The sequence below is a fragment of the Aquarana catesbeiana genome, linkage group LG03, assembly GCF_042186555.1.
Source record: "Aquarana catesbeiana isolate 2022-GZ linkage group LG03, ASM4218655v1, whole genome shotgun sequence".
In the NCBI taxonomy this organism is placed as follows: domain Eukaryota; kingdom Metazoa; phylum Chordata; class Amphibia; order Anura; family Ranidae; genus Aquarana; species Aquarana catesbeiana.
This window is the reverse complement of record NC_133326.1, coordinates 577,469,410-577,495,492: the sequence shown is the minus strand read 5'-3', so window position 1 is coordinate 577,495,492 and position 26,083 is coordinate 577,469,410. Positions and strand designations below refer to the sequence as shown.

At 42.2% G+C, this 26,083-nt stretch overlaps 1 protein-coding gene across 1 annotated transcript in view; it reads left to right on the top strand.

Moving 5' to 3' along the window:
• Positions 1 to 26,083, top strand: part of MPPED1 (metallophosphoesterase domain containing 1) — a 141,888-nt gene that overhangs the window by 103,921 nt on the left and 11,884 nt on the right. The window contains exon 5 of the mRNA XM_073621948.1: positions 15,209 to 15,324. Coding sequence (XP_073478049.1) covers positions 15,209 to 15,324 — 116 coding nt within the window. The remainder of the gene's footprint in view (positions 1 to 15,208; positions 15,325 to 26,083) is intronic.

Genomic DNA, 26,083 nt, shown 5'->3' with positions numbered 1-26,083 from the left:
CCAGTAGCCAATAGTTGCCCTAGCGTCGGTTTTCGTCCATAGGACTAGCATACAGACGAGGGGATTTTTCGATAGGAACTGGGTCCAGTGGAGTTCCGACGTAAAGATTTGAAACATGTTCCAAATCTGAAGTCCGTCAGATTTTGGACAGAAACAGTCCGCTGAAGGTCCGATGAAGCCCACACACGGTCGGATTGTCCGCTGGATTCGGTCCGTCAGACCAGTCCGGTCGAAAAGTCCGCTCGTGTGTACACGGCATAATAGATCCCAGATTTCTAAGTAAAGAGTACCTGCCACTGTCACTGTCCATGCTATTACAAGTGAGTTGTTCATTCCTTGTGATAGCAATAAAGTTTCCGTAATCCAAAAATGAGAGAATGAAGTAAAGATTAAATTAAAAAAAATAAAAAATAACGTGCCCCCATGCTCATGAGCAAATGCGAATGCGCATGTAGGTCCCACGCGCATGTAAACAGTGATCACACCACATATGTGAAGTATTACCGCAGACATCAGAGTGAGAGCAAAAGTCCTAATGCCTGACCTACTGTTTAACACTAAACTCGTAACCTGTAAAGGCCTTTAAAAAGTTGCCTATTGATAAGTGAATGTACCATAGTTTGTCACCACTCCACAGGCATGCACAAGTAAAACTTGATATGTTATGTATCTGTTTACTCTACGTAACATCATATTTTATATTTTACCAAAAAATGGTGTATTATTTTGTGTTTGTGTGCACTAAAATTAATTCTGTGTGTTTTTTCATGAAAATTTGCACTTGATAAACTGCTGCGCAAATATTGTGTGACATAAACAATTGCAACAACCACCATTTTACGCTCCAGGGCATTTGCTTTCCAAAAATATATAATGTTTAGGGGTTCTGAGTAATTTCCTAGCAAATAATGCAGATGAGATTTCTACATGTATAAGAGAAATGTCAGAACTGGCCCAGTAGGCAAGTTTTTAAAGCAGAGTTTCACCCAAAAGTGGAACTTCTGCTTTAAAGCGGAGTTCAACCCTAAAGTGGAACTTCCGCTCATCGGATTCCTCCCCCCGCCGGTGCCACATCACATTTGGCACCTTTCAGGGGGGAGGGGGGTGCAGTTACCTGTCTAATACAGGTATCTGCAACCACTTCCGGGCTTAGACAGCCGCAGAACATCCGCAAATGCCCCCCCCCCCCCTCCCCCGTTGTGTTCTGGGAAACACACAGTTTCCAGAACACAACGGGGACCAGTGCAGAGGCGCAGCGCGACTCGCGCATGCGCAGTAGGGAACCGGGCAGTGAAACTGCAGCGATTCACTTCCCGATTCCCTGACCGAGGATGGTGGCGGGGGCAGCCGAGAGCCGAGCGATTGATTGGCTTCGGCTGCCGACGTCACTGGACCCTGGGACAGGTAAGTGTCCATTTATTAAAAGTCAGCAGCTGCAGTATTTGTAGCTGCTGGCTTTTAATATTTTTTTTTAAGGTGGAGCTCCTCTTTAAGGACTCCTGACCCCCTGACATGCCACATTTGACATGTCATTTTTTGGGGGGGGAACGGGTACCTAGTTTTGACAGGTACCCATGTCTGCTACTGTCGCCACGGCGCCAGGAGCGGAAGTTCTCCTCTCTCCTCCCTCCCTGCAATCTACTGGGACATGTCACAGGTCCCAGAAGATTGCCCGGCCATTCAGGGCTCGCATCACGGCTCACGCATGTGCAGTGCGCACCTGGCTGTGAAGCCACAAAGTTGTCACAGCCGGGTGGCCACACTTGCAATGTCAGCGTCGGGGAGAGGACAAGGAGAGAAGCGAGGCTTTGGGCGGCCTCATCACTGGACTGTAGGACAGGTGAGTGTGTGTATATTAAAAGTCAGCAGCTACACTTCACTTTTTGAAGCTGCTGATTTTTAATAAACACAGAAATGGCTGGAACTCCACTTTAAGGTGAACCTGAGCTTTTCCCATAAAGGGCAAAAAACAAAATCAAACATGTGACTTACAGGCACCCAGCGCTGTGTCACATGGAGACAGGTAGAGAGTCATCAGCCCTGTGTAAATACTAAAAAGGGCCAAGATATATCCCTGGAAACTACGAGCCAATCAGCCTCACATCAATAGTCTGTAAGCTAATAGAAGGGATGATAAGGGATTATATCCAAGATTTTGCTAATAAAAACAGTATCATTAGTAGTACTCAGCATGGATTCATGAAGGATCATTCTTGACAGACCTATTAACATTCTATGAAGAAGTGAGTTGCCATCTAGATAAAGGAAGGCCTGTAGATGTGGTGTATCTGGATTGTGCAAAGGCATTTGGAACAGTTCCCCACAAATGTTTACTTTACAAACTGAGGTCTGTTGGCATGGACCATCAGGTGAGTACCTGGATTGAAAACTAGCTACAGGGGTGGGTCTAAAGGGTGGTGATAAATAACTTTCACTCAGAATAGTCCGGGGTGGTAAGTGGAGTCCCCCAAGGATCTGTCCTGGGACCAATTCTGTTTAATTTATTCATAAATGATATAGAGGATGGGATAAATAGCCCAATCTCAGTATTTGCGGATGATACAAAGCTAAGCGGGGCGATAACTTCTGCGCAGGATGTGGAAACCTTACAAGAAGACCTCAATAAAAAAATGGGGTGGGCAACTACATGGCAAATAAGGTTTAATGTTGAAAGATGTAAGGTAATGCATTTGGGTACTAAAAATACGAGCGCAAGTTACTTGTTAGGGGAAGAACCTCTGGGAAGATCCAGGATGGAAAAGGACCTGGGAGTCCTAGTAGATGACAGGCTCAGCAATAGAATGCAATGCCAAGCTGCTGCAAGCAAAGCCAACAGAATATTAGCATGCATTAAAAAGGGGATTTACTCCAGAGATAAAACAATGATTCTCCCACTTTACAAGACTTCGGCCGCATCTTGAGTATGCCGTCTAGTTCTGGGCAACAGTCCTCAGGAAGGATGTGCTGGAACTGGAGAGAGGTCAGAGAAGGGAAACAAAGTCAATAAAGGGACTAGAGGATCTCGGCTATGGAAAAAGACTGCAAGCATTGAACTTATTCTCTCTGGAGAAGAGGCGATTGAAAGGGGATATGATAGGAATATACAAATACCTTACTGGTGACCCAGGATTAGAGAAAAATCTTTTCGGTGAAAGGGAGTTTAAAAAGACAGATGGCCATTCACTGAAATGGAAAGAGAAGCAGTTAACCTTAATCTGCGTAGAGGGTTCTTTACTATCAGAGCAGTAAGGATGTGGAATTCTCTTCCACAAGCAGTGGTATCAGCAAGGAGCGTCGATAGTTTAAAAAAAACTTTAAATGGGCATCTTAACGATCACATTAGATGGGCATCTTATTCTCTTCCACAAGCAGTGGTTTTCGCAGGGAGCGTCGATAGTTTCAAAAAAACCTTTTAGATAGGCATCTTAACGATCACAACATACAGGGATATATCATTTACTATTGACATAAACACATGCACAGACACCACAGGTTGAATTGGATGGGCTGGTGTCTTTTTCCAACCGTACTGACTATGTAACCATGTAACTATGTAAGTGAAGACTTGCAACTTGGGACCCTCATATCTACTGAAAGTCTGCAGCCCTGAGGGTTCAGAATTCGGGATCTCAATGATGACATTTTTTGAGAAAACTGTTAAGGCACTTCTCTATTGTCTACCAAAAACTGTAACCTTTTTTTTGGTGCACTGATCCTTTTTATTTGGTAGTTGAATACTAATTGGTTGCTATAGTCAATAGCTGTACTTTTGCTTCAGCCCTTCTAAAGCAGGCATACCATGGGGAAGATGAACAGGGTAGTATGTGTGCAAGTTGCAGCTCTTGCTCAGAGAGTGAAAAAACTCATTTATTCCAATCGCCAGCCAGCCGCGCACAGCAGGACTCGTGTCAGGATTACTGAAGTCTTATCTCATACAAAAGGGAATAATCGTGACGTCCTCATTTCTGCCACTGAATGTATACACACATATATACAGAGAGCGTGGAAAGATCTGTCAAGTGCACTCTCTGTCACTGCCAAGACCTGGAGAGGGTAATTTTCTTCAATTACCATTGCCTGTCAAGTGAAAAGAAACCCAGGCCAAAGCATTGATCTCGCACAATTGGGTTTATGTATAAACACAAGCTCTCAGGCAACCACATCCAGCAACCAATCGCAGGACAGTGTCCATTTTTCCAGTGCAGGATGGAATTTAGAAGTAAGTACTTGGCTGGTTGCAATGAATAATGGTTCTGTTTATAGTTTTACATAGGAGCCTCTTGTTGGTTAAAGCCCAGCTATGGGCTAGATTTAAAAACAAATGCATCCCAGCTGGATCAAATTTAAAAGAGCAGCTTTGGCTGCAATTCAGATCTCCTCTCTGGAGCTTCCCCCACTTGATGTTCTCAGTCTTTCAAGTTGAATAACACCCAACGTCATTGAACCCAGCCTGGGGACATACTGTGGGGTTGCATTAGTAAAACCAGAGAGTGCAAAATCTGGGGCAGCTCTGTATATTGTAATAACCAGCTTCCAGCTTTTTTTTTGACAAAAATTAATTGAACAAGCTGAAGTTAGAAGCTGATTGGCTACCATACACAGCTGCACCAGCTTTTGCACTCTCTGGTTTTAGTAAATCAATCTCTGTGAGTGCAGTAGAGCATATGAGGGATGGGAGTGCCACACTGAATTGTGCAGTCCACGTAAAGTTTATTCTGCAAGGAGGGGCTCACACCTCCTCCCTCATCAGGGCTTACATGGTGATGATGAATAGAACTGGAGATACTGCCCTGAACTGCAATTGTAAAGCTAGAGCAGATACATAGGTAGGTGTCAAACAAATCTGCTCAGTTTGGCATCCATACAATCTGTATACATCAGTTCTATCTTTATAATTGCAGTCCAGGACTGTATTATTCCATTCATTCACCACTATATTCTGAACCACTACAGGTTTCAGTGCTCCTGTATTATCCATAAATAATGTGAGTGCAGGGCATCATGTACCTAACCCTATGGGGATGTCACCCCTCATGCACCCATAGTGTAATGATGCAAAGTGCGGAACTGACATAATTTTAGCACTGCTTTCTGCATCATTGAGGACCAACTACCAGAGAAGAGACCAAAAGTAATAGAACTCTGCACCTCAGAAACACTTACCAGGTGGTGGGGCAACTTTTCCCACCTACCCCAGTCTATGACCTAGTCACCAGCGCCTTTTTAAAGTGGGCTTGTCACTGATTTTAAAGCCATTAGCTATCTGTACACTAAGAACACTTTGCTGCTACTTTGATTGGAAGGGGATAAGAAAAGGAGAAGGGGATTAGTGAACTCTAAGTAGGGTCCATCCTACTCAACCCTATACGATCTAAGACTGATATATCAGATTTCAAAAAGTACTAGAAAGGTTGCAACTGTAAAAGATGCATAAATACAGTGATTATAAGACTGCCAACAAAAAAAATTAAAAATACACTAAAAAGTTGATGGACACCTGACCTTTACACATATATTAGTTTGTTGGACATCTCATTCAAAAACCAATAGACTTAATATTGAGGTTACCCCCACCCCCTCCCCATTCTTTGTAGCTGTAATGGTTCTCACTCTACTCGGTGGGCTTTCCACAAGATTAATTCCGCCAAAAGATCATTTCTGAGGTCAGGTACTGATGTTGTAAAAGAAGAAATGGATCTCAATCAATGTTCCTATTTATCCCATAGATGTTTGGTGGGGTTGATGTCAAACCTCTGTGCAGTTCCTCCACACCAAACTCATCAAACCATGTCTTTATGGCCTTTCCCAAACTGTTACCACAAGATTGGAAGCGCATAATTGTCTAGAAATGTCTTTGAACGTTGTAATATTAACAGTAGTCTTCACTGAAAACACCTAAACTCAATCATTTGTATGGGTGTTAGCATACAAAATGAAAGAAACACCTTTAGAAAAGTACTTACAAGTAATAAAATTCATAGTTACATAGTTAGTCTGGGCGAAAATAGACACAAGTCCGACTAGTTCAACCAATCCTAAATATAGATCGAATAAAAAACTACAAGATTGCAAAGGTTTATATCAAAGTCATGGTGAACAGAAAAAAAGAGATAAATCAAGAAGAATAATCTGTTACTACAGGCAGTCCCAGATAATAAAAGCTTTTTAAAGCTCTTATTGGAGTTAATGTGCAATGCATTTGAAGGTGACCAGAAAACAGATAATGCAGAGAGGTTTGACTCTCAGTCTGCAGCACATTTGTGCAGCTCCTTCTTTGCTGTATAGGAGACATCGCACTATAGGTAAAGTTTGAATTAATTTTCCTTTGGGTTTGCTTTTTTACATTATAATTTTCCACTAAATGAGACATCTGTTTCTGGGAACAGAAATTTTCGATGGTTTCCACGGCAACCATCATTCTGCGTATGAAATGTATTTGAACGGTTACCTCAGAAGAAAGAAGCAAATTTCATAGAGCATAGGATTTTGAGCGATCAGCCTTTGTGCAGCAAATATTTCCTTTTCATCATTAACCCAAATCTTAAATCTTCAACAGAGAAAACAAGCTTACTTCTACACAAACACAGAGAGCAAAGCTAATTAATCACTAAAAACCCCTACTGTGCATAATGAAACAAGTATATGGATATATATAAAGCTTTTGGTCAATTTTCTGACCTAATGCTATTTGGCTAGTATTGGAAAATGTTGCTGGTTGATGAAACACTTCCAATAAAATTTACTGAAGGCACAAAAAGTTGAGCACTTGCTCACCAACTACTCAGAACTGATTAATGGAGTTGGGAGATAATAAAAACAGTTCCAAAAATAACCTAAACTCTGAATTTCAACCCTTTTAAACTTATGAGTTTGGATGAGTAATACAGAGTGTTCATTTACCTGAAATATTGGCAGCATTTGGTAGACTTTGGCCAAATCTTACCATTTTATAAAGTAATGCATTACAATCAATGGGGAAGGTCAAATTACAGTAAATGGACAATGTAACCTTGCGCATGCAGGGCAAAGTGACAGGATCGTTGCAAAAGGACCCCGTCCAATCCACTTACGGTATCTCACAAAAGTGAGTACACCCCTCATATTTTTGTAAATATTTTATTATATCTTTTCATGGGACGGCACCGAAGAAATGTCACTTTGCTACAATGTAAAGTAGCAAGTGTACAGCTTGTATAACAGTGTAAATTTGCTGTCCCCTCAAAATAACTCAACACACAGCCATTATTGTCTAAACCGCTGGCAACAAAAGTGAGTACACTCCTAAGTGAAAATGTTCAAATCAGAGGCAGATCCAGGAGGGGCAACGGTTCAATTGCCCCCCGATAAAATAGTGAGCAGGCTGTGCTGATGCCGACCCCCCCATCAGCCGTTGCTGACACAGGGCAGTGGCGCAGAAACTGACAGGCTCAGTGAAGGGAGTGACACAGGCAGAGCCGCAGCTTCTCCTCCTTGAACTGAGCATTCACCTGGCAATGCCTTCCTATATATTAAGGGCCAATAGCTGGGAAACTCGCAGCTAGAGGATTATGGGGCATGTAGTCCCAGATACTAGCAGGCCCCAGGGTGATTCCCTGAGAGAACTGCAGCCCCCAGCATGCCGAGCGGGAGGGGGAAGAGGAAGAGAGGAGAAGAGGGACCATGAGGCTGTCGGGTGGGGGGAGCAAGTGATTCTATTATTATCCTCCAAGGTAAGAACTTACTTCCAGGTGGGGTGAGAGAGGGGGGAGAAGGGGGAAGAAGGGGGAGTGGGATGCAGGCTTCCATAGAGGTACAGGACCTTATCACTGGCTACATCCACCCTTTCCTCCCCTCCACCTGGCTGCTCCCACCCTGTCCTCCCCTCCACCTGGCTGCATCTACCCTGTCCTCCCCTCCACCTGGCTGCTCCCATCCTTTCCTCCGCTCCACCTGGCTGCTCCCACCCTTTCCTCCCCTCCACCTGGCTCCTTCCACCCTGTCCTCCCCTCCACCTGGCTACATTCACCCTGTCCTCCCCTCCACCTGGCTGCTCCCACCCTGTCCTCCCCTCCACCTGGATACACCCACCCTGTCCTCCCCTCCACCTGGATACACCCACCCTGTCCTCCCCTCCACCTGGATACACCCATCCTGTCCTCCCTCCACCTGGCTGCATCCACCAATACTTTTTCAAGACACTGTGTATTTATATGTGTGTGTGTATATATATATTTATATATACATATATATATATATATATATATATATATATATATATATATATACAGTCCCTGACAAAAGTCTTGTCGCTTGTGTACAAATTGACCTGAAGTGCCGCTAAAATATATTTCTAATCAAGATTTTGTTACAAGAAATGGGTCATTTTAATCCCAACAGCTTTTGTAATAATGTTTCAGTGCAAAACGAAACTGACAAAAAGTATTCTAATATTCACAGCTTGGTAAAGCCCATTGAGTCAATTTTTGCCAAGACATAAGTGTTGTCACCTTGTTATATGAGCTTCACCTGTGACTAATAATGGATCAATTAGGTCTCAGGTGTGTATGAAAAGAACACCAGTACACTAGACCTTCTCAACTGCAACTAGGCCTCTACAAACATGCCTAAGATTCACCCAGAGACTAAAGTGTTATCAAGATGCTGAAGACCAGATCCACTGCTGATGTGGCAGACACCTTCAATGTATCTCAGTGTCAAGTTCAGAGGATAAAAAAAAAGATTTGAAGAGACTGGAGATGTTTTGGACAAGGCCAGGTCAGGCCGACCCCGCAAGACAACTGCTTGAGAGGACCGTTTGTTGGCTCGAAAATCCAAGGCCAGCCCATTTTCAACTGCAGCAGAGCTCCACGAGACCTGGTCACCTGAAGTCCCTGTGTCAACCAGAACAGTTTGTCGGATTCTGTCTCAAAATGACCTCCATGGTCGAATCAGTGCCCATAAGCCAGCACTAAACAAAAGACAATTGAAAAACCGTGTGGCATTTGCCAAGGGCCACCGCCTGCTAAAAGGATGGACTCTGGAAAAGTGGCAGAAGGTGGATTTTTCAGATGAATCTTCTGTTGAATTACACCACAGTCGCCACAAATATTGCAGGAGACTACTGGAACCCGCATGGAGCCGAGATTTACCCAGAAAACAGTGAAGTTTGGTGGAGGCAAAATCATGGTCTGGGGTTACATCCAGTATGGGGGTGTGCGAGGGATCTGCAGGTTGGAAGGCAACATCAATAGTCTAAAATACCAAGAAATCTTAGCTACCTCTTATATTCCCAACCATAAAAAAGGCCAAATTTTGCAGCAAATTCTCCACATCAAAGTTCCTTAAGGCAAAGAAGATCAAGATGCTCCAGGATTGGCCAGTCCAGTCACCAGACATGAACATCATTGAGCATATGTGGTGTAGGATTAAAGATGAAGCATGGAAGACAAAACCAAAGAATATTGATGAACTCTGGGAGGCATGCAAGACTGTTTTCTTTGCTATTCCTGATGACTTCATCAATAAATTGTATGAATCCTTGCCAAATTGCATGGATGCTGTCCTTCAAGCTCATGGAAGTCATACAAGATATTCAATTTGAATCTCACAGCACCACTACTTAATTTGCTGACATATTTTTGGATTTTCAGTAAAGTTGTTCAATTTCTGTATAGGCGACAAAACTTTTGTCTTGCCAAAATTTGACCTGTCTGTCTTGATTAAATGATAAATCTTTTTTCAGTGAAACTAATTTATTTCAGTGCATTAAACATCATTTGGGAGGGCTTTAGCTTTTCATATGAGCTATTTCTAATACCAATTGATTAATTAAAAGTCAGGTTAATAGCAGGAGTTTCTACAAAATAGAGAAGCGACAAGACTTTTGTCAGGGACTGTATATATATATATATATATAATTTATTTTATAGTTGGCCCCCCTACGTCTCTGTCCCCCCATGTGCCCCCTTAAATATAAAAGCTGGAGACGCCCCCTGCATCGCCGCATATCTGAATCTAAAAGACTGCCATTACTATGCAGGCCTCACTCTGGGACAACAGGGACACTGTCACTGGCTACTGGCAGTGACAATTTGCATCTGATAACAGGCGACGTAGCAAGTGACAAGCACCCACTGATTCTGCATTATGGTGAGTTGAACCATTTTATTTTATATTACAGTGTAATAAGAGAAATAATGCGCTTCAATCATCCTGACACCATATTAACCATGGTGCCAGGATGATTAAAGCGCCAACACCAGCCATTTCCCCTACAAATTGCCAACAAAAATTTTGGCAGTGCCCCTTCCGAAATTAGACTCTGGATCCGCCCTTGGTTCAAATTGGGCCCAATTAGCTATTTTCCCATGTGACTCGTTAGTGTTACAAGGTCTCAGGTGTGAATGGGGGGCAGGTGTGTTAAATTTGGTGCTTTCTCTCCCACTCTCTCATACTGGTCACTTCATGGCAAAGAACTCTCTAAGGATCTGAAAAAAAGAATTGTTGCTCAACATAAAGATGGCCTAGGCTATAAGAAGATTGCAAAGACCCTGAAACTGAGCTGCAGCACTTAATAAATTATACTAAATCTTGTGCATATACAAATAAAGTGCATAGTGCTTAACTAAATACTATAGCAATTGGTGATTAATAGATAATCCAGTGCTGAAATCACAGCGATTCAGATATTTAATCAAAACCCAAAAATTCCATCAAAAACAAAGTCCATAAATCTTTTGTGATGCAACTTCAATCTTTACACCATCACCAATGGCAGACTTCATGAAATGTGAGTGAAATTCCTATTTGCCAGACCACCATGACCTCTTTAACTAAAAAAGAAGGTCAGATGGGGCTTTTTAATGTGGCTCTGTGGTCTTGCTGGCATATCAGAGGAGATGTGGCTGGAATCACTTTAAAAACATGTGCCAAATGGCCGCTTACATTAGTAGGTGCCTTTCCTCGGCACTGGAGGTTTAAAGCATGTATAACCAGGCAAATGGAAAGTATGGCTGTCCTGCTCCCACTGTGTCGATCGGCGTGCATTCCAGCGCCGTGGTGAGATAGAAACCGGAAGTGGCCGGTAGCAGGCTTCCTCATGAGGTGAAGACGAAACGTATGTCTAGGTGCATCGTGGTTACGTCACTTCCGGTTTCTGTCTCACCCCAATGGTGGAACGCACACAGATCAACACAGCGTGAGCAGGATGGCCATACCTTCCATTTGCCTGGTGATACATGCTTTAAACCTCCAGTGCCGAGGAAAGGCACCTACTAATGTAAGCGGCCATTTGGCACATGTTTCATGTTTTTAAAATTATCTTTTAATTAAAATGTATTACGCTAGGGTCCTGTTTTTTCATTTATTCAACTGTTATTGCGGTGGAGTATTAGCAAGTTTCCAGTTATATCTCCTCTGATATGCCAGCAAGACCACAGAGCCACATTAAAAAGCCCCATCTGACCTTCTTTTTAGTTAAAGAGGTCATAATGGTCTGTTGAGTAGGAATTTCACTCACAACCACCGGGTGATTTTTCATGAAGTCTGCCATTGGTGATGGCGTAAAGATTGAAGTTGCATCACAAAAGATTTATGGATTTTGTTTTTGATGGAATTTTTTGGTTTTGATGAAATATCAAAAACACTGTGATTCCAGCACTGGATTATCTATTAATCACCAATTGCTATAGTATTTAGTTAAGCACTATGCACTTTATTTGTATAGGCACAAGATTCAGTATAATTCATTAAGTTACACTATTCACAGCGCCCCCTATCATTACACACCCCAAATCATACAAAGCTAGCACTATTGCACTTTGAGGGAAGTAGCTTATTATATACACTTTTTTTAGAAATAGCTCATCTAGCTATTCCATAGCACAAGGTTCTTCCACTTTTTCACATGTCCTGTGGTCTGATGAGACCAAGATAAACTTATTTGGTTCAGATGGTGTCAAGCGTGTGAGTGGGGCCAAGTAGGCGAGGAGTACAAAGACAAGTGTGTCTTGCCTACAGGCAAGCATGGTGGTGGGAGTGTCATTGTCTGGGGCTGCATGAGTGCTGCTGGAACTGGGGAGCTACAGTTCATTGAGGGAACCATGAATGCCAACATGTACTGTGACATACTGAAGCAGAGCATGATCCCCTCCCTTCAGAGACTGGGCCACAGGGCAGTATTCCAACCTGATAACGACCCCAAACACACCTCCAAGACGACAACTGCCTTGCTAAAGAAGCTGAGGGTAAAGGTGATGAACTGGCCAAGTATGTCTCCAGACCTAAACCCTATTTAGCATATGTGGGGAAGGTGGAGGAGCGCAAGGTCTCTAACTGCCACCAGCTCCGTGATGTCGTCATGAAGGAGGGGAAGAGGACTCCAGTGGCAACCTGTGAAGCTCTGGTGAACTCCATGCCCAAGAGGGTTAAAGCCGTTCTGGAAAATAATGGTGGCCACACAAAATATTTACACTTTGGGCCCAATGTGGACATTTTCACTTAGGGGTGTACTCACTTTTGTTGCCAGCGGTTTAGACATTAATGGCTGTGTGTTAAATTATGTTGAGGGGACCGCAAATTTACACTGTTATACAAGCTGTAGACTCACTACTTTACATTGTAGCAAAGTGTAATTTCTTCAGTGTTGTCACATGAAAAGATATAATAAAATATTTAGAAAAATGTGAGGGGTGTACTCACTTTTGTGAGATACTGTATACTTATCTTGCCTGCCCTCCTTCGCTGTTCCTTCTTCCATCACAATTGCCATTAAAATAACCAGTGTCAACATTTAGGAGCAATGGTGACATCACTTCCTTATTCATGCGATTGGCTGTTTGGCCTGAGCACTGTCACTGGTTAGGAGGATGTATGACCCCCATACCTGGAAGCAATGGAGGAAGTAGCCGCAAGGAAGTGCTGGTAAGGTGAGTATAAGGGCAAGGGGGCAGCCTTTTGGAAGACACTATCATTTTGCCTTGCATGGGTGTCTCTTTGAGGTAAGGGGCTAACTCACTCTCAAGGATTACAGAAGCTCTTCTCAAGTATCCTGGAGTTGTTTTTGTGACAAAAAATGGTCCCTCAATAACCTCATTTTTGTAAGTTTTTCTTCACAGATAAAAAGAAAAAAGAAAAAGAAAACAGGTAGAATGAAAAGAAAAATGTAAAATAAAAAGGGGTATAGTAACAGTACACAGATAAAGATCAAATACACAAAGAAAGCGGAAATACAAAAATTACAGATAAAATAAACATAACTACCGTACCTTTAAAAAAAACATACCCTCTAAAAAAACAAAAACAAAAAAAAAAACTCTTAAAAAAAATAAATTCCCCTAAGCATCTCAGTGAGTGAAACTGAGAATTTCGGCTTTAGGGATATTGTCTTTTTTTTTTAGCCAAATACATTTGCCAAAATCTCTCCAGTCATCTCTAATTATGAGTGTGCAGTCTTATATATTTGCAACATGAATGACTGCATGCATGTCACACGTGATTATGAATGCTCATGTGTGTTTGAAATAGGTAGCTGCCATTGCTGACTTCTTCTAAAAAAATACTAGAGCTCTGGTTGTCATGCCAATACATTGGCTTCAGTATTTGCACTGAGGGCTGATATGGAAATTAAATATGTGCGTTTGCATTCACATCATTTGGTCGGCAAAGCAAAGTGGACTACCAAAGAATGCTACATGCATGAGATGGTTGCGGAGATGCCCACACCTTTGAAATAATAATAATAAAAATAATGTGCATACAGTTAATTCATTAACTTGGTTGGCTAAGCTGAGTAGCACATGCTTCAGCATCAAAACATACACCAGCCAAGAGGTGGCATACCCAGAATCAAAATGTTATTTTGTCTGTTGTTTTTGGGGGTGACATCTGTTATTTATTTTGCATTGACATTTAATGCAGGAACAATATAACATGACTGAAGGTGACTGTAAAAAAAAGCAAAGAACATAAAAAAAGCCAAAGGGCATGCTTTGTGAGGGTACGTACAGTATGCATACAAGACCGCAGCTTTGTACGCACTTTCAAATGCTGCTTTTTGTAAACTGCTGTTGTAATTCATGTTGTACACTTTTTTTATTTGACCCACAGAATGACGTGCCAGTTTGGTGCTGTTACTTTGTTTTCCATATTTGCTTTTAATTAATCACATTGTAGTTTTGTTTAGGAAAAATTATTATTGTTTAATGCAACAAATCTCTATAGAAGGCACAGCTGAAAACAGGACTGGAACAATCATGTGATCATGCAAACATGTAACCCTAATGTGCCATTAGGAAAACCCAGAAAACCCAGTACTGCCTTCTGCTTAATAAATACCCAGATGGTTCCTACAGCTACCAGCAGAGTTGGGGGAAGAGGGCGGGGCCCTCTTCTGATTCTTATTCAGCAGTAGGCGTATAATTTGATCTTCTGTTATTTAGGCTCTCTTACAATTATTACCTCTCTTACAGGCTATTCACAGCATACTTGTAAATCAACCTTCTGGAAATCTCTGCTACTTGCTGTGCACATTATTATTAATATTATTATTATTATACAGGATTTATAAAGCGGCGACAGTTTACACAGCGCTTTACAATATAAAAGGGAAACAATACAGTTATAATACAATAAAATACAAAAGGATTAAGAGGGCCCTGCTCAGAAAAGCTTACAATCTAATAGGGTGGGGCAGGTGGTAAAAAAAGATACCACCTGCTGGCATATTTCTAATGTTTATGCAACTACAACAAAACAAGCCATACTTTAATTATGTTAAAATTATAAATGCAAACTAAAACACTATACATTCCTCTAAATAATCATTTCTGTATGAACAAAGAAGGGATGAAGGTCGTTATAAATGCTCACTTATCTTCCTGCGCAGTGATTGCACTTCACTGTTCTCTCTCTCTCTCAGTTTGTCAGTCAGCTCAAACTATTTGAGAACAATAGACTATCTGGCTTACTGAGTTTATCTCAGCAGTTATTCAGCAGGGACCATAGCCAACTTAAAAAAGAATCTACAAATCTGTATATTATATATGGTGATTAAAATAGGGAACAGCAAGTAAGTAAACATGTGAAAGTCATGTAAAAAAACAATAAAAGCTCATATAGTGTATGCCCTTCAATTATACAATAGTGTTTTATTACAGTTTCACATTTATTATTTTTGTAATATAGTTACAGTAATTTGTTTTTATTGATGGTGCTTTCTCCTCATTGGCAGGCAACCTTGGTTCTATGGCTGGGGATTTAACCTTCCTCGGGGGCAGTCCTTACTAGATAAATGGAACCTCATACCAGAAGGCACAGACATACTTATAACACATGGACCACCCCTGGGTATGTAATGCAATTCTTACCTAGTAAAAAAATGTATAAAATGTCCATCAATATTGTGTATACCTGTACTGGACAAGTCAGTGACCTCAAATTATACATGGATGTTTGGTTTACATATTCACAACTTGAGCAGTCTTCATTCTGGCTTTTTAGATCTCTTGAGGACAGCAGTGACAAATTTCACTACATGAATTTCCGACTGTACCTATATCAGATGGTCCATACAAAGACAAATGATGGAGTCACACTTCAATGATGGATTCTACATTCTGTTAAATGCACATTGTAGGATCCAGCTAAGACTCATTTCCCAAAACCTTGTGGCTTTTTAAAATAAAGTGGAGGTTGATTCAACCCCGCAATATGCATGCAAACAACTAATTACCATTTTGCCCCAGTCATTGCAGAGCATGAAGCCCCAAAACTGGGAAAACCTAACCTTTATTTCTTTGCAGTTCACTGAGGAAGAAGAAACCCAATCTGTCTTTTTGTGCAGCTAGAAAACCTCTATTGCTCTTATTAGGACTTTAAAGGCAACTTCTAACTAAAAAGCATGATTTAATATGATAACATTTATTTCTTCAGTTTAAAAGGTTTGAATCACATATATTACGTCATATGTTACATAGTATAAAATATTGTACAAAACTGGGTTACAACATCAAGGAATGCGGTCCGAATTTTATGCTATAAAAAATCACCAACCTATTTATAGCAACACATCTCTGTATCCTCTGGCAGTAGCTTCATAGCAAGTGATTCTTTGGATCACATCACCAAATCTCACCCCAAATCTGGTAAGACTAACATTTAGAAGCAGCAGTGCCTTAGATTTTGCACTGTAGATATACAGTACAGCTATGGAGCTGCAAGCACAGGGGTGCCTCGGCACCCGCACATACCAGAAAGTGCACTGTTATTTTTTAAGAGGATTTCCAGGCAGAAGGTTCATTTTTCAGGGTGCAGCTCAGGCACTTAATATTTTTAAATGTTCCCTTTAACATAGTAAATCTTCAATTTTTGTGTTCAGGTCCACTTTCAACAAGAATCAATCAAGACATATAAAGCCTAAACAGTTCTGCAAGAGGGAAGTGGATGTTGCATTTAGGAAGGGTTCTGCTGCTCTCTGCTCAGATTTTGGCAGCTGTTGAAAGTGATGTTAAATTTGGAAGCGTGGCTAGAACACCAATGAGAACAGAGCTTCAGGGCAATGACGGGCAGAGAACAATTATGGCTGTGCTCAATGAGAAAAAACCCACAAGAGCTGGGTGGCAGTGTCACAACAGACCTTGTAGGGTACTGATTTTTGCAGAATACAGAAGCAAGAATTATTGCTGTCATGCTGCAGTGTTCCAGGCTACTCAAACTTCAGACAGTGACTTTCTGTCAATGGTGTCATCTCCATAAACATTCTGTAGCCTTCTGTGAATGTCAAACAGCCTGCCTCCCTTTTTCATCAAAAACTGAATGACCGCATGTTGCTTCTGCTTGGAATCCAATTTTTACCTGCAAAGAAAAAAAAGAGTTACTATAGAGGAAGAGTTGCTCTACCAAAATGTGACATTTGAACAACCTGCAGTGGCAAGAAGATGTATGTGAACCCTTTGGAATGAACTGTTTTTCTGTCACAAAATGTTATCTGATCCTTACACATAATGTGTTTGCAGAACAGCAGGCAGACTGGTGGACTGACAGATGCAGGTACACAGCAGCAGGACAGCAGACGACAGCTAAGCTGCAGAGCAGGTGAATACAGGGTCTCGGGTGTTCAGGCAGGCAGAAGTCGGTAACGATCAAGCAGCGGAGGTACAGAATCAGATCCATAGAGGAGTCAGGGCAGGCCAGGGTCAGTATCAAGTGAGCAGAGAAGGTATCGGAACAGTAGGCAGAAGACAGAGTCAGTTCACAAGCCGGGTCAGCAATCAGGTATCAAGAACCAGGAACAAGCAGAGTCAAACAGGCCGGGTATATACAGGAACAAGCACAGGATCAGGTCACAGATGGTAGAAGCTGACAACCACTCAGCAATCTTCTGGTCTATGGAGCCAGTTTAAATAGGCAAGAGGGCACCAAGTACTCACGCACGTTCATGGAAATGCGCATGTGCGCGGAATACGTTAGAGAGTCAGGAATGTCTAGTTGTCACTCGCGAATTCCTATGCGCATGCAGGGTTACGGAACCTCTAGCTGTCACTCAAGAATTCCTATTAGCAAGTACACATCTTCTTGCACGTCTTTGTGTACAATTATGCACACGATTTCCCTGACACTCTGTCTACCTAATCAATATCTATCTATCTATCTATCTATCTATCTATCTATCTATCTATCTATCTATCTATCTATCTATCTATCTATCTATCTATAGATCGATCTAGAGGGCCAAAAGATCGTGGGCATGATGTTTCATCCCAGGTACCACTAACAGGCCTTCTGCCCTTATTTCACATTAGTACGAGTCACCACTACCAGAGGAAGCCAAATACCATACATTCACCAGTACATGTAGAGTACCATGCCCGATACTTCACATCACAGATAGGCTACTGTAGCAAGAAGTGGTGTGTCCAATAGATTGTTTAAAGCTCCTTTTTTGCAACTTCAAGGTAAGCAACTCTAAGGGCATATATATCTTCAGGGAATACAGCTTCTCACCAATATGTTAGCAGTTGTCAGTACTTTACCAGGTCAGGCCATCTAAGTTGAGTCCCCCAACTCCATTCTATCCGGGGCAACAGGGCCTCTTCAGGTATTCCCCAGCTGGGAAATACCAATAACTGTAAGCACTACATGTCTATAGAAGAGCTGCACGATTCTGGATAAAATAAGAATCACAATTGTTTTGCTTAGAATAAAGATGACGATTCTCTCACAATTCTCGGCGTAACGTCATCTTTCAAATTATACAAAAAAAAGAGCTAACTTTACCGTTTAGTTTTTTTTTATTCATAGAAGTGTATTTTTTCACAGAAAAAGGCTTAGTCTTTAAGTGGTTAAACTGACTTCATTTGCACACTGAAGTTCATCCCTCTGATCTCTAAAAGAACAGAAGGATACAATGTTTCTTTTTATCTCTTTCAGTGGCTACTTTTTTTTTGACAGCTGTGAGCAGGAGAACTGCACTTGTTACATGAATGGTGGAAATGCTGGATTAAGATGGGGGGGGTTGAATCGAGACCGCGATTTTTTAACAATTAATGTGCAGCTCCAGTCTGTAGAATAGGCCTTGGGGCCAGATATGTCCCACTCCGGCTCTCTCGACTCCTTGCCTGAACTCCTCCCACTCTTTCATGTAACCTACTATTTATCTAAGGGGAGGGCGCTACCATCAGAAAAAGGTACCAACACTCCCTTACATTCTATCTATCTATCTATCTATCTATCTATCTATCTATCTATCTATCTATCTATCTATCTATCTATCTATCTATCTATCTATCTATCTATCTCATATGAATGCTTACCTCCCAACTTTCTAAAATGGTAAAGAGGGACACCTTTTAGCACACAATATAACGGCAAATGTCATGCCCCTACCATGGCCCCAGTTATACAGATCACAAAGATTTAATATACAGAAAATGATTGTCTAAAACGCGCAAGTGCTCTTTTGACCACTATTTTTATATTGGCTTTTCAGAATAACTACCAAAGTAATAGAGGTTGGATTGAAATGTTACTGCAGCATAACACTTTTGGTCGTAAAATCGTACATTTTGTCAGGGCTTTTTTTCTCAGAGAATAGGTGCAGGAACTCTCCCCTTCTGAGTTCCCCCTTGTCTGTGCACCCTACGCTCCTCTAAGCACCGTCCCTTGGTCCCATCCCCTACCCACCTCCCAGTACTGCCCCAAGTATCATTTTGCGGTGCTAAATAATTTGTATGAAAATTTGCTCTTATCTAATAACAAGAAAAGCAGTAAAATAGATCCCCTGGAGCCAGCAACAATAGATCCCCCAGTAACAAAAGAACCCACCCCAGCAACAATAGATCCTTCACACGACAATAGCCTCTCCCCAACAACAATGGACCCCATACCAGCAACAATAGGATCCCACCCTAGCAACAATAGGTCGCCAACACAACAATAGACTCCCCTAGCAACAATGGACCCCACCTCAGCAACAATAGCTCCCCCCAGCAACAATAGACCTCACCACAGCAACAATAGATCCCTCACACAACAATAGACACCCCCAGCAAAAATAGACCCCCCGACACACACAGCAACAATGGACCACCCACAACAAAATACCACCCCCAGCACCAAAAGATCCACCCCAGCAACAGCAACAGATCTCCCAGCAGCCAGCATCAATAGACCCATCAGCATACAGCAACAATAGACCTCTCCCTCAATAGTAGATTCCTACCAGCAACATAAGACCCCCCCCCCAGCAACAATAGATCCCCCACTAGCAACAATGGACCCTCACACAAAAACAGATCACCAGTGACAATAGATTCCCCAGCAGCCAGCATCAATAGACCCTCCAGCACACCCCTTACATACATTTATGCCTTGTACAAACGGTCGGACATTGATCGGACATTCCGACAACAAAATCCATAGATTTTTTCCGACGGATGTTGGCTCAAACTTGTCTTGCAAACACAGGGTCGCACAAAGTTGTCAGAAAATCCGATTGTCCTGAACGCGCTGACGTAAAACACGTACGTCGGGACTATAAACGGGGCAGTAGCCAATAGCTTTTGTCTCTTAATTTATTCTGAGCATGCGTGGCACTATGTGCGTCGGATTTGTGTACATGGATTTTGTTGTCGGAAAATTTTATAGCAAGCTCTCAAACTATGTGTGTCGGAAATTCCAACGGAAAATGTGTGGTGGAGCCCACACATGGTCGGAATTTCCGACAACAAGGTCCTATCACACATTTTCTGTCGGAAAATCCGACCGTGTGTACAGGGCATTAGTGCTGGAGGTGCCGGAACTGCGTTCCCCATTAAAAAAAGGGACAGTCCCTTTTTCTTTCACAAAGGTTTTTATTAACAGAATACAAAAAGAGAAAAACTTACAGAGCCAACGATCCATAACCATCATCCTTGGTGCATAGCATAATTCAGAAGTTAGCTCTGGGATACATTGACATAAATGACAGATACAATGAGGAAGATATAGGATATGTAGACCAATCCCTAGAATATGTGCGATATTCAAGTGTTTCTAACAGATAGAACATAGTTATCGGCAGTAACAACCAAAAGAAGAATGAGGGAGGCCAGACTTCAGAGGCCACGGGGAATGACTACGATCTATGGTGTGCTCTCCCGCTCATTCAGAGGAATGTCAGTTAACTGAGGTATACAGGAGTATATAGGATGAAGACTATCTCCCGATACATGTAGGAGGGTGTTAAAGGAACAGAGAGAAAAAGAGAAGAAAGTGAGGAAGGTTAAAGAAGAAGAAGAAGAAAAGGTAAGAGTGGTCTCAGAGGACAATGCATCTGATAAAGTCATAATGTCAGTAATGTATGATCAAAACAAGAAGAATGAGCATAGGATATCCGGGGGGTTGCCAAACACGCAGAAATTGTTTATGAGAGTCAGACAGTATAGATGTTAATTACTCATTGATCATAACATTGTTCATGCAATTTTTAACTGCTTCAAATCTATGAGGAGGATTTTTACAGGCTCTCGCTATAGTGAGCTTAGTTGCGAGAAAGATACGTTGCCAGTTTGCGTTCAGCCCGCAATAATATTTTGATTTCGGTTTAAAAAGAAGGGCTTCACAGGGGTTCCTCTTAACATCTGAGTGCAGCAATGTACACAATAATGTATAAACCCGGATCCAAAGTCTAGTCGCCTTGGGGCAGTACCACCATATATGAGCCATTGTCCCTGGCTGGGTGCATCCACGGAAGCAAGTCGATGGATATTGGGGAATTATGCAGGCAAACCGAGCTGGACTATAATACCAGCGGTATATGACCTTATATGCATTTTCTAAAGTAGTGACATTTCTAGAACACTTTGAAGCAGCTTGAAGCATAATCTGCCAGTCTTCCGGTGTCAATTCCACTGCCAATTCGTGCTCCCAATGTTGCTGGAAGGAGTGCAGTGGAGGTTTCCTAGAGGAGACAATTGATGTATATATCAAACAGATTATGCCTGTGGAGTGTGGGTGAGCCCTACATATGTTTTTGAAAGCCAAAAGTAGATAAGGTGTTGGATGAGGCCTAAGAGGTTTTAGGATTTAATGATGGAGCTGTAAATAGTGTTCTCTTAACGGTATTTCATGTGACGAGCGGAGCGCATCAAATGACATGATCCTAGTTGGGGTCAGTAAGAAGTATACATCTGAAAACCCATTTTCCACCCACCAGTTGAACTGGCCTGGGACTTCCATACCAGGGGGGAATAATGGGCAGTGTAATAGATGTAAAGGGGGTAAATGAGGTGAGATCAAGCCTTCCGAGTATTTGATAGAATCCCAGAGGAGGAGTGCATGGGATAGAGAGGGGCTTATGCCTGTTGGACGGGAAGTGGGAGGAAGCCATGGTAGAGAAGAAAGGGGAATCAAATGCGAGTCCACCATATCAATAGTGGCCCAATAGGGTAAGTGGTAAGTCTCGTGTACAGTGGGGATGGAAAGTATTCAGACCCCCTTACATTTTTCACTCTTTATTATATTGCAGCCATTTGCTAAAATCATTTAAGTTCATTTTTTTCCTCATTAATGTACACACAGCACCCCGTATTGACAGAAAAACACAGAATTGTTGACATTTTTGCAGATTTATTAAAAAAGAAAAACTGAAATATCACATGGTCCTAAGTATTCAGATCCTTTGCTGTGACACTCATATATTTAACTCAGGTGCTGTCCATTTCTTCTGATCATCCTTGAGATGGTTCTACACCTTCATTTGAGTCCAGCTGTGTTTGATCATACTTATTGGACTTGATTAGGAAAGCCACACACCTGTCTATATAAGACCTTACAGCTCACAGTGCATGTCAGAGCAAATGAAAATCATGAGGTCAAAGGAACTGCCTGAAGAGATCAAAGACAGAATTGTGGCAAGGCACAGATCTGGCCAAGGTTACAAAAAAATTTCTGCTGCACTTAAGGTTCCTAAGAGCACAGTGGCATCCATAATCCTTAAATGGAAGACGTTTGGGATGACCAGAACCCTTCCTAGAGCTGGCCGTCCGGCCAAACTGAGCTATCGGGGGAGAAGAGCCTTGGTGAGAGAGGTAAAGAGGAACCCAAATATCACTGTGGCTGAGCTCCAGAGATGCAGTCGGGAGATGGGAGAAAGTTGTAGAAAGTCAACCATCACTGCAGCCCTCCACCAGTCGGGGCTCCATGGCAGAGTGGCCCAACAGAAGCCTCTCCTCAGTGCAAGACACATGAAAGCCCGCATGGAGTTTGCTAAAAACCACCTGAAGGACTCCAAGATGGTGAGAAATAAGATTCCCTGGTCTGATGAGACCAAGATAGAACTTTTTGGCCTTAATTCTAAGCGGTATATGTGGAGAAAACCAGGCACTGCTCATCACCTGTCCAATACAGTCCCAACAGTGAAGCATGGTGGTGGCAGCATCATGCTGTGGGGGTGTTTTTCAGCTGCAGGGACAGGACGACTGGTTGCAATCGAGGGAAAGATGAATGTGGCCAAGTACAGGGATATCCTGGACGAAAACCTTCTCCAGAGTGCTCAGGACCTCAGACTGGGCCGAAGGTTTACCTTCCAACAAGACAATGACCCAAAGCACACAGCTAAAATAACGAAGGAGAGGCTTCACAACAACTCCATGACTGTTCTTGAATGGCCCATCCAGAGCCCCGACTTAAACCCAATTGAGTATCTCTGGAGAGACCTAAAAATGTCTGTCCACCAACGTTTACCATCCAACCTGACAGAACTGGAGAGGATCTGCAAGGAGGAATGGCGGAGGATCCCCAAATCCAGGTGTGAAATACTTGTTGCATCTTTCCCAAAAAGACTCATGGCTGTATTAGATCAAAAGGGCGCTTCTACTAAATACTGAGCAAAGGGTCTGAATATTTAGGACCATGTGATATTTCAGTTTTTCTTTTTTAATAAATCTGCAAAAATGTCAACAATTCTGTGTTTTTCTGTCAATATGGGGTGCGGTGTGTACATTAATGAGGAATAAAAATGAACTTAAATGATTTTAGCAAATGGCTGCAATATAACAAAGAGTGAAAAATTTAAGGGGGTCTAAATACTTTCCGTTCCCACTGTAAGTGCGATATAGGAGCAAGATTGGCTGCAATATAATAAGCTTGAAGATTAGTAACTGAGAGGCCTGAACTGAGTGAACAAAATTTGTTTGTTGACTCTAGGTTGGGAAGAACCCCAAATGAAACCTAAAATTTTATGTTGATAAATTCGAAGTATATGGGGAGGGACAAGCATGGGAAAGGACAAGCAGCGGTAGGACCTGGAATACATACAACAATTTAGGTAGGTATGTCATTCTAGCTGCGTTGATTCTGCCAAACCAGGAGTGCGGAAGATGGCTCCAAGACAGCAGCAAGTCAGATAGGGTTTTGAACAAAGAAGGAAAGTTAGCTTGATATAGACCCTCAAAGGTTGGGGCTAAACGGATCCCCAGGTATGGGAGGAATCAAGCCACTGGAATGGAAAAGACTGTCGTAGAGTGTCCTAAGTCTGTGATGTAAGGATTAATGCAAAGTCTGGAGAGCAGAGCAAAGGTGTCTAAAGTTTTTATTAAGTTTGGAAGAGAAAGACGAGGGTTTGTCAATGACAGTAAGATGTCATCCGCAAACAAAATAATTTTGTGCGGAGATCCTGCAACGTCCACACCTTTCACATCTGGATTACTATGAATTGCCTCTGCCAGGGGTTCCATAGCCAGAATAAACAGGAGTGTTGAGAGAGGGCACCCTTGTCTAGTGCCCCTGTAAATCGGAAAGACTGAGGACTCAAACCCATGATATTTAAGTTTAGCTTGGGGTGTACTATTCAGGGCCACCACCCATTTCATAAAAAGGGGGCCAAAACCATAGTGGCGAAGGACCATAGTTAAATAAGACCAAGAAAGGGTGTCAAAGGCCTTAGTTATGTCAAATGACAAAAGCATTATTGCTAAGGATCGACTTTTGGCAATGCGGAGCAATTGCAGGACTCGGTGGATGGCATCTCCCGTTTGACGTTTTGGGACAAAGCCGTCTGGTCTTTCTTAATGAGACGAGTCAAAAAGGAGTTAAGTCTATTTGCCAAAATCTTTGTGAGGATTTTTAGGTCTATGTTAATCAGGGAGATAGGGCGATAGTTTACCCAAGTATGGGGATCTTTATTGGGTTTGGGAATTATGACAATGTTGGCGGTTAAGAGGGAGTGAGAAAAGGCAGCACCATCTCGTACTGTGTTATACATGTTTGTTAAGTGAGGGGCAATGACTGTTGCAAACTTTTCATAAAATTGTGCAGAATAGCCATCCGGACCTGTTTTTTTGCTTAGTTTTAAGTCCTTAATGCATTGTAAGATTGCAACTAATCCGAAATAGCATGGTCCATTAGTGTTCTATGTGTTGGAGCAAGTTTCTAAAGGGATAGACCCTCTAAGAAATGGGTTATAACCTGATCGGTTGCCTGAGCAGAAGCAGTGTACAAGGAAGTGAGACAGTGTTTAAACTCATCCAGTACCCAAATAAGATTGCTGGTGAGAACATTATGTCTGGTTCTCAAAGTGATTGGAGAGTGTTTTTGAGCAAAGGTGCGAAGTCCCCTTGCCAACATGTTATCAGGCTTATTGGCCTTTGCATACTATCTTTGATGATTCCATCGTAAGATCCATTCTGCTGAATCCGTCAGGCAAAGGTCTAATTAAGTTAACTTGATCTAAAAGTTTATGATTAGAGGGGGTGGGGGCTTCTAATCTAGCCTCTAATTGGTGTTGCTTGTGCAGACGTTCCCTCTTATGCTTCGCTGCTATCTGAATTATATGGCCACGCAAAACTGACTTGTGAGCCTCCCATAGGGTAATTGGAGAGGATACCGGTTTGTATCTCTTTTATAGACAGCGGGGAGTTATTCATGACCCTCGGGGAGTATTGCGGTCTACAAAGCAGGGAGCGGCAAATAACTAGCACTGGTTCATGGTCTGTCCAAGGTGCCGTTAAGATAGACACTGTAAGCATAAAGGTAGATGTTTGCGTTGCATGAAAACACGGTCTATCCTGGACTGAGAGTGATGCGGATGGGAATAATGTGTGAAATCTTTTGCTAATGGGTGAAGTTCCCACCATAGATCAACCAAATCAAGATCACTAAATGAGTGTAGGAATTTTTTAGCGTCCGTCGATGGAGCTGAGATATCAACTGGGTATTTGTCTAGTTTGGGATTCAGAACTAAATTAGAATTACCAGCCAGTAACAATGTTCCAACCTGATGGGTAGCCAAAAGCGAGCAAATATGGGTGAGGAAGGGACCGGGTTTAGATTGGGGGCATAGTATGTCAGGATCGTGACTTCAGTGTCCTGAAGTAAGCCCTGGAGCAATAAATATCTCCCATTAGGGTCAGCTTTTTGTTTTGCATGTAAAAGGGGTGGATTTATGAAAAGCCCTCAAAACACCTCGCTGCTTTGTAGGGCCATTGGCTTGGTACACTAGGGGATAACATACGTTAACTTGATGTTTCCTAAAATAGTGAAAGACCTTCACCCATTTCTGCGGTGAGTTCAAACCCTTGACATTGGGGGATAATCAGTTAAGTGACATTGCAGAGAAAAAAACTGATTG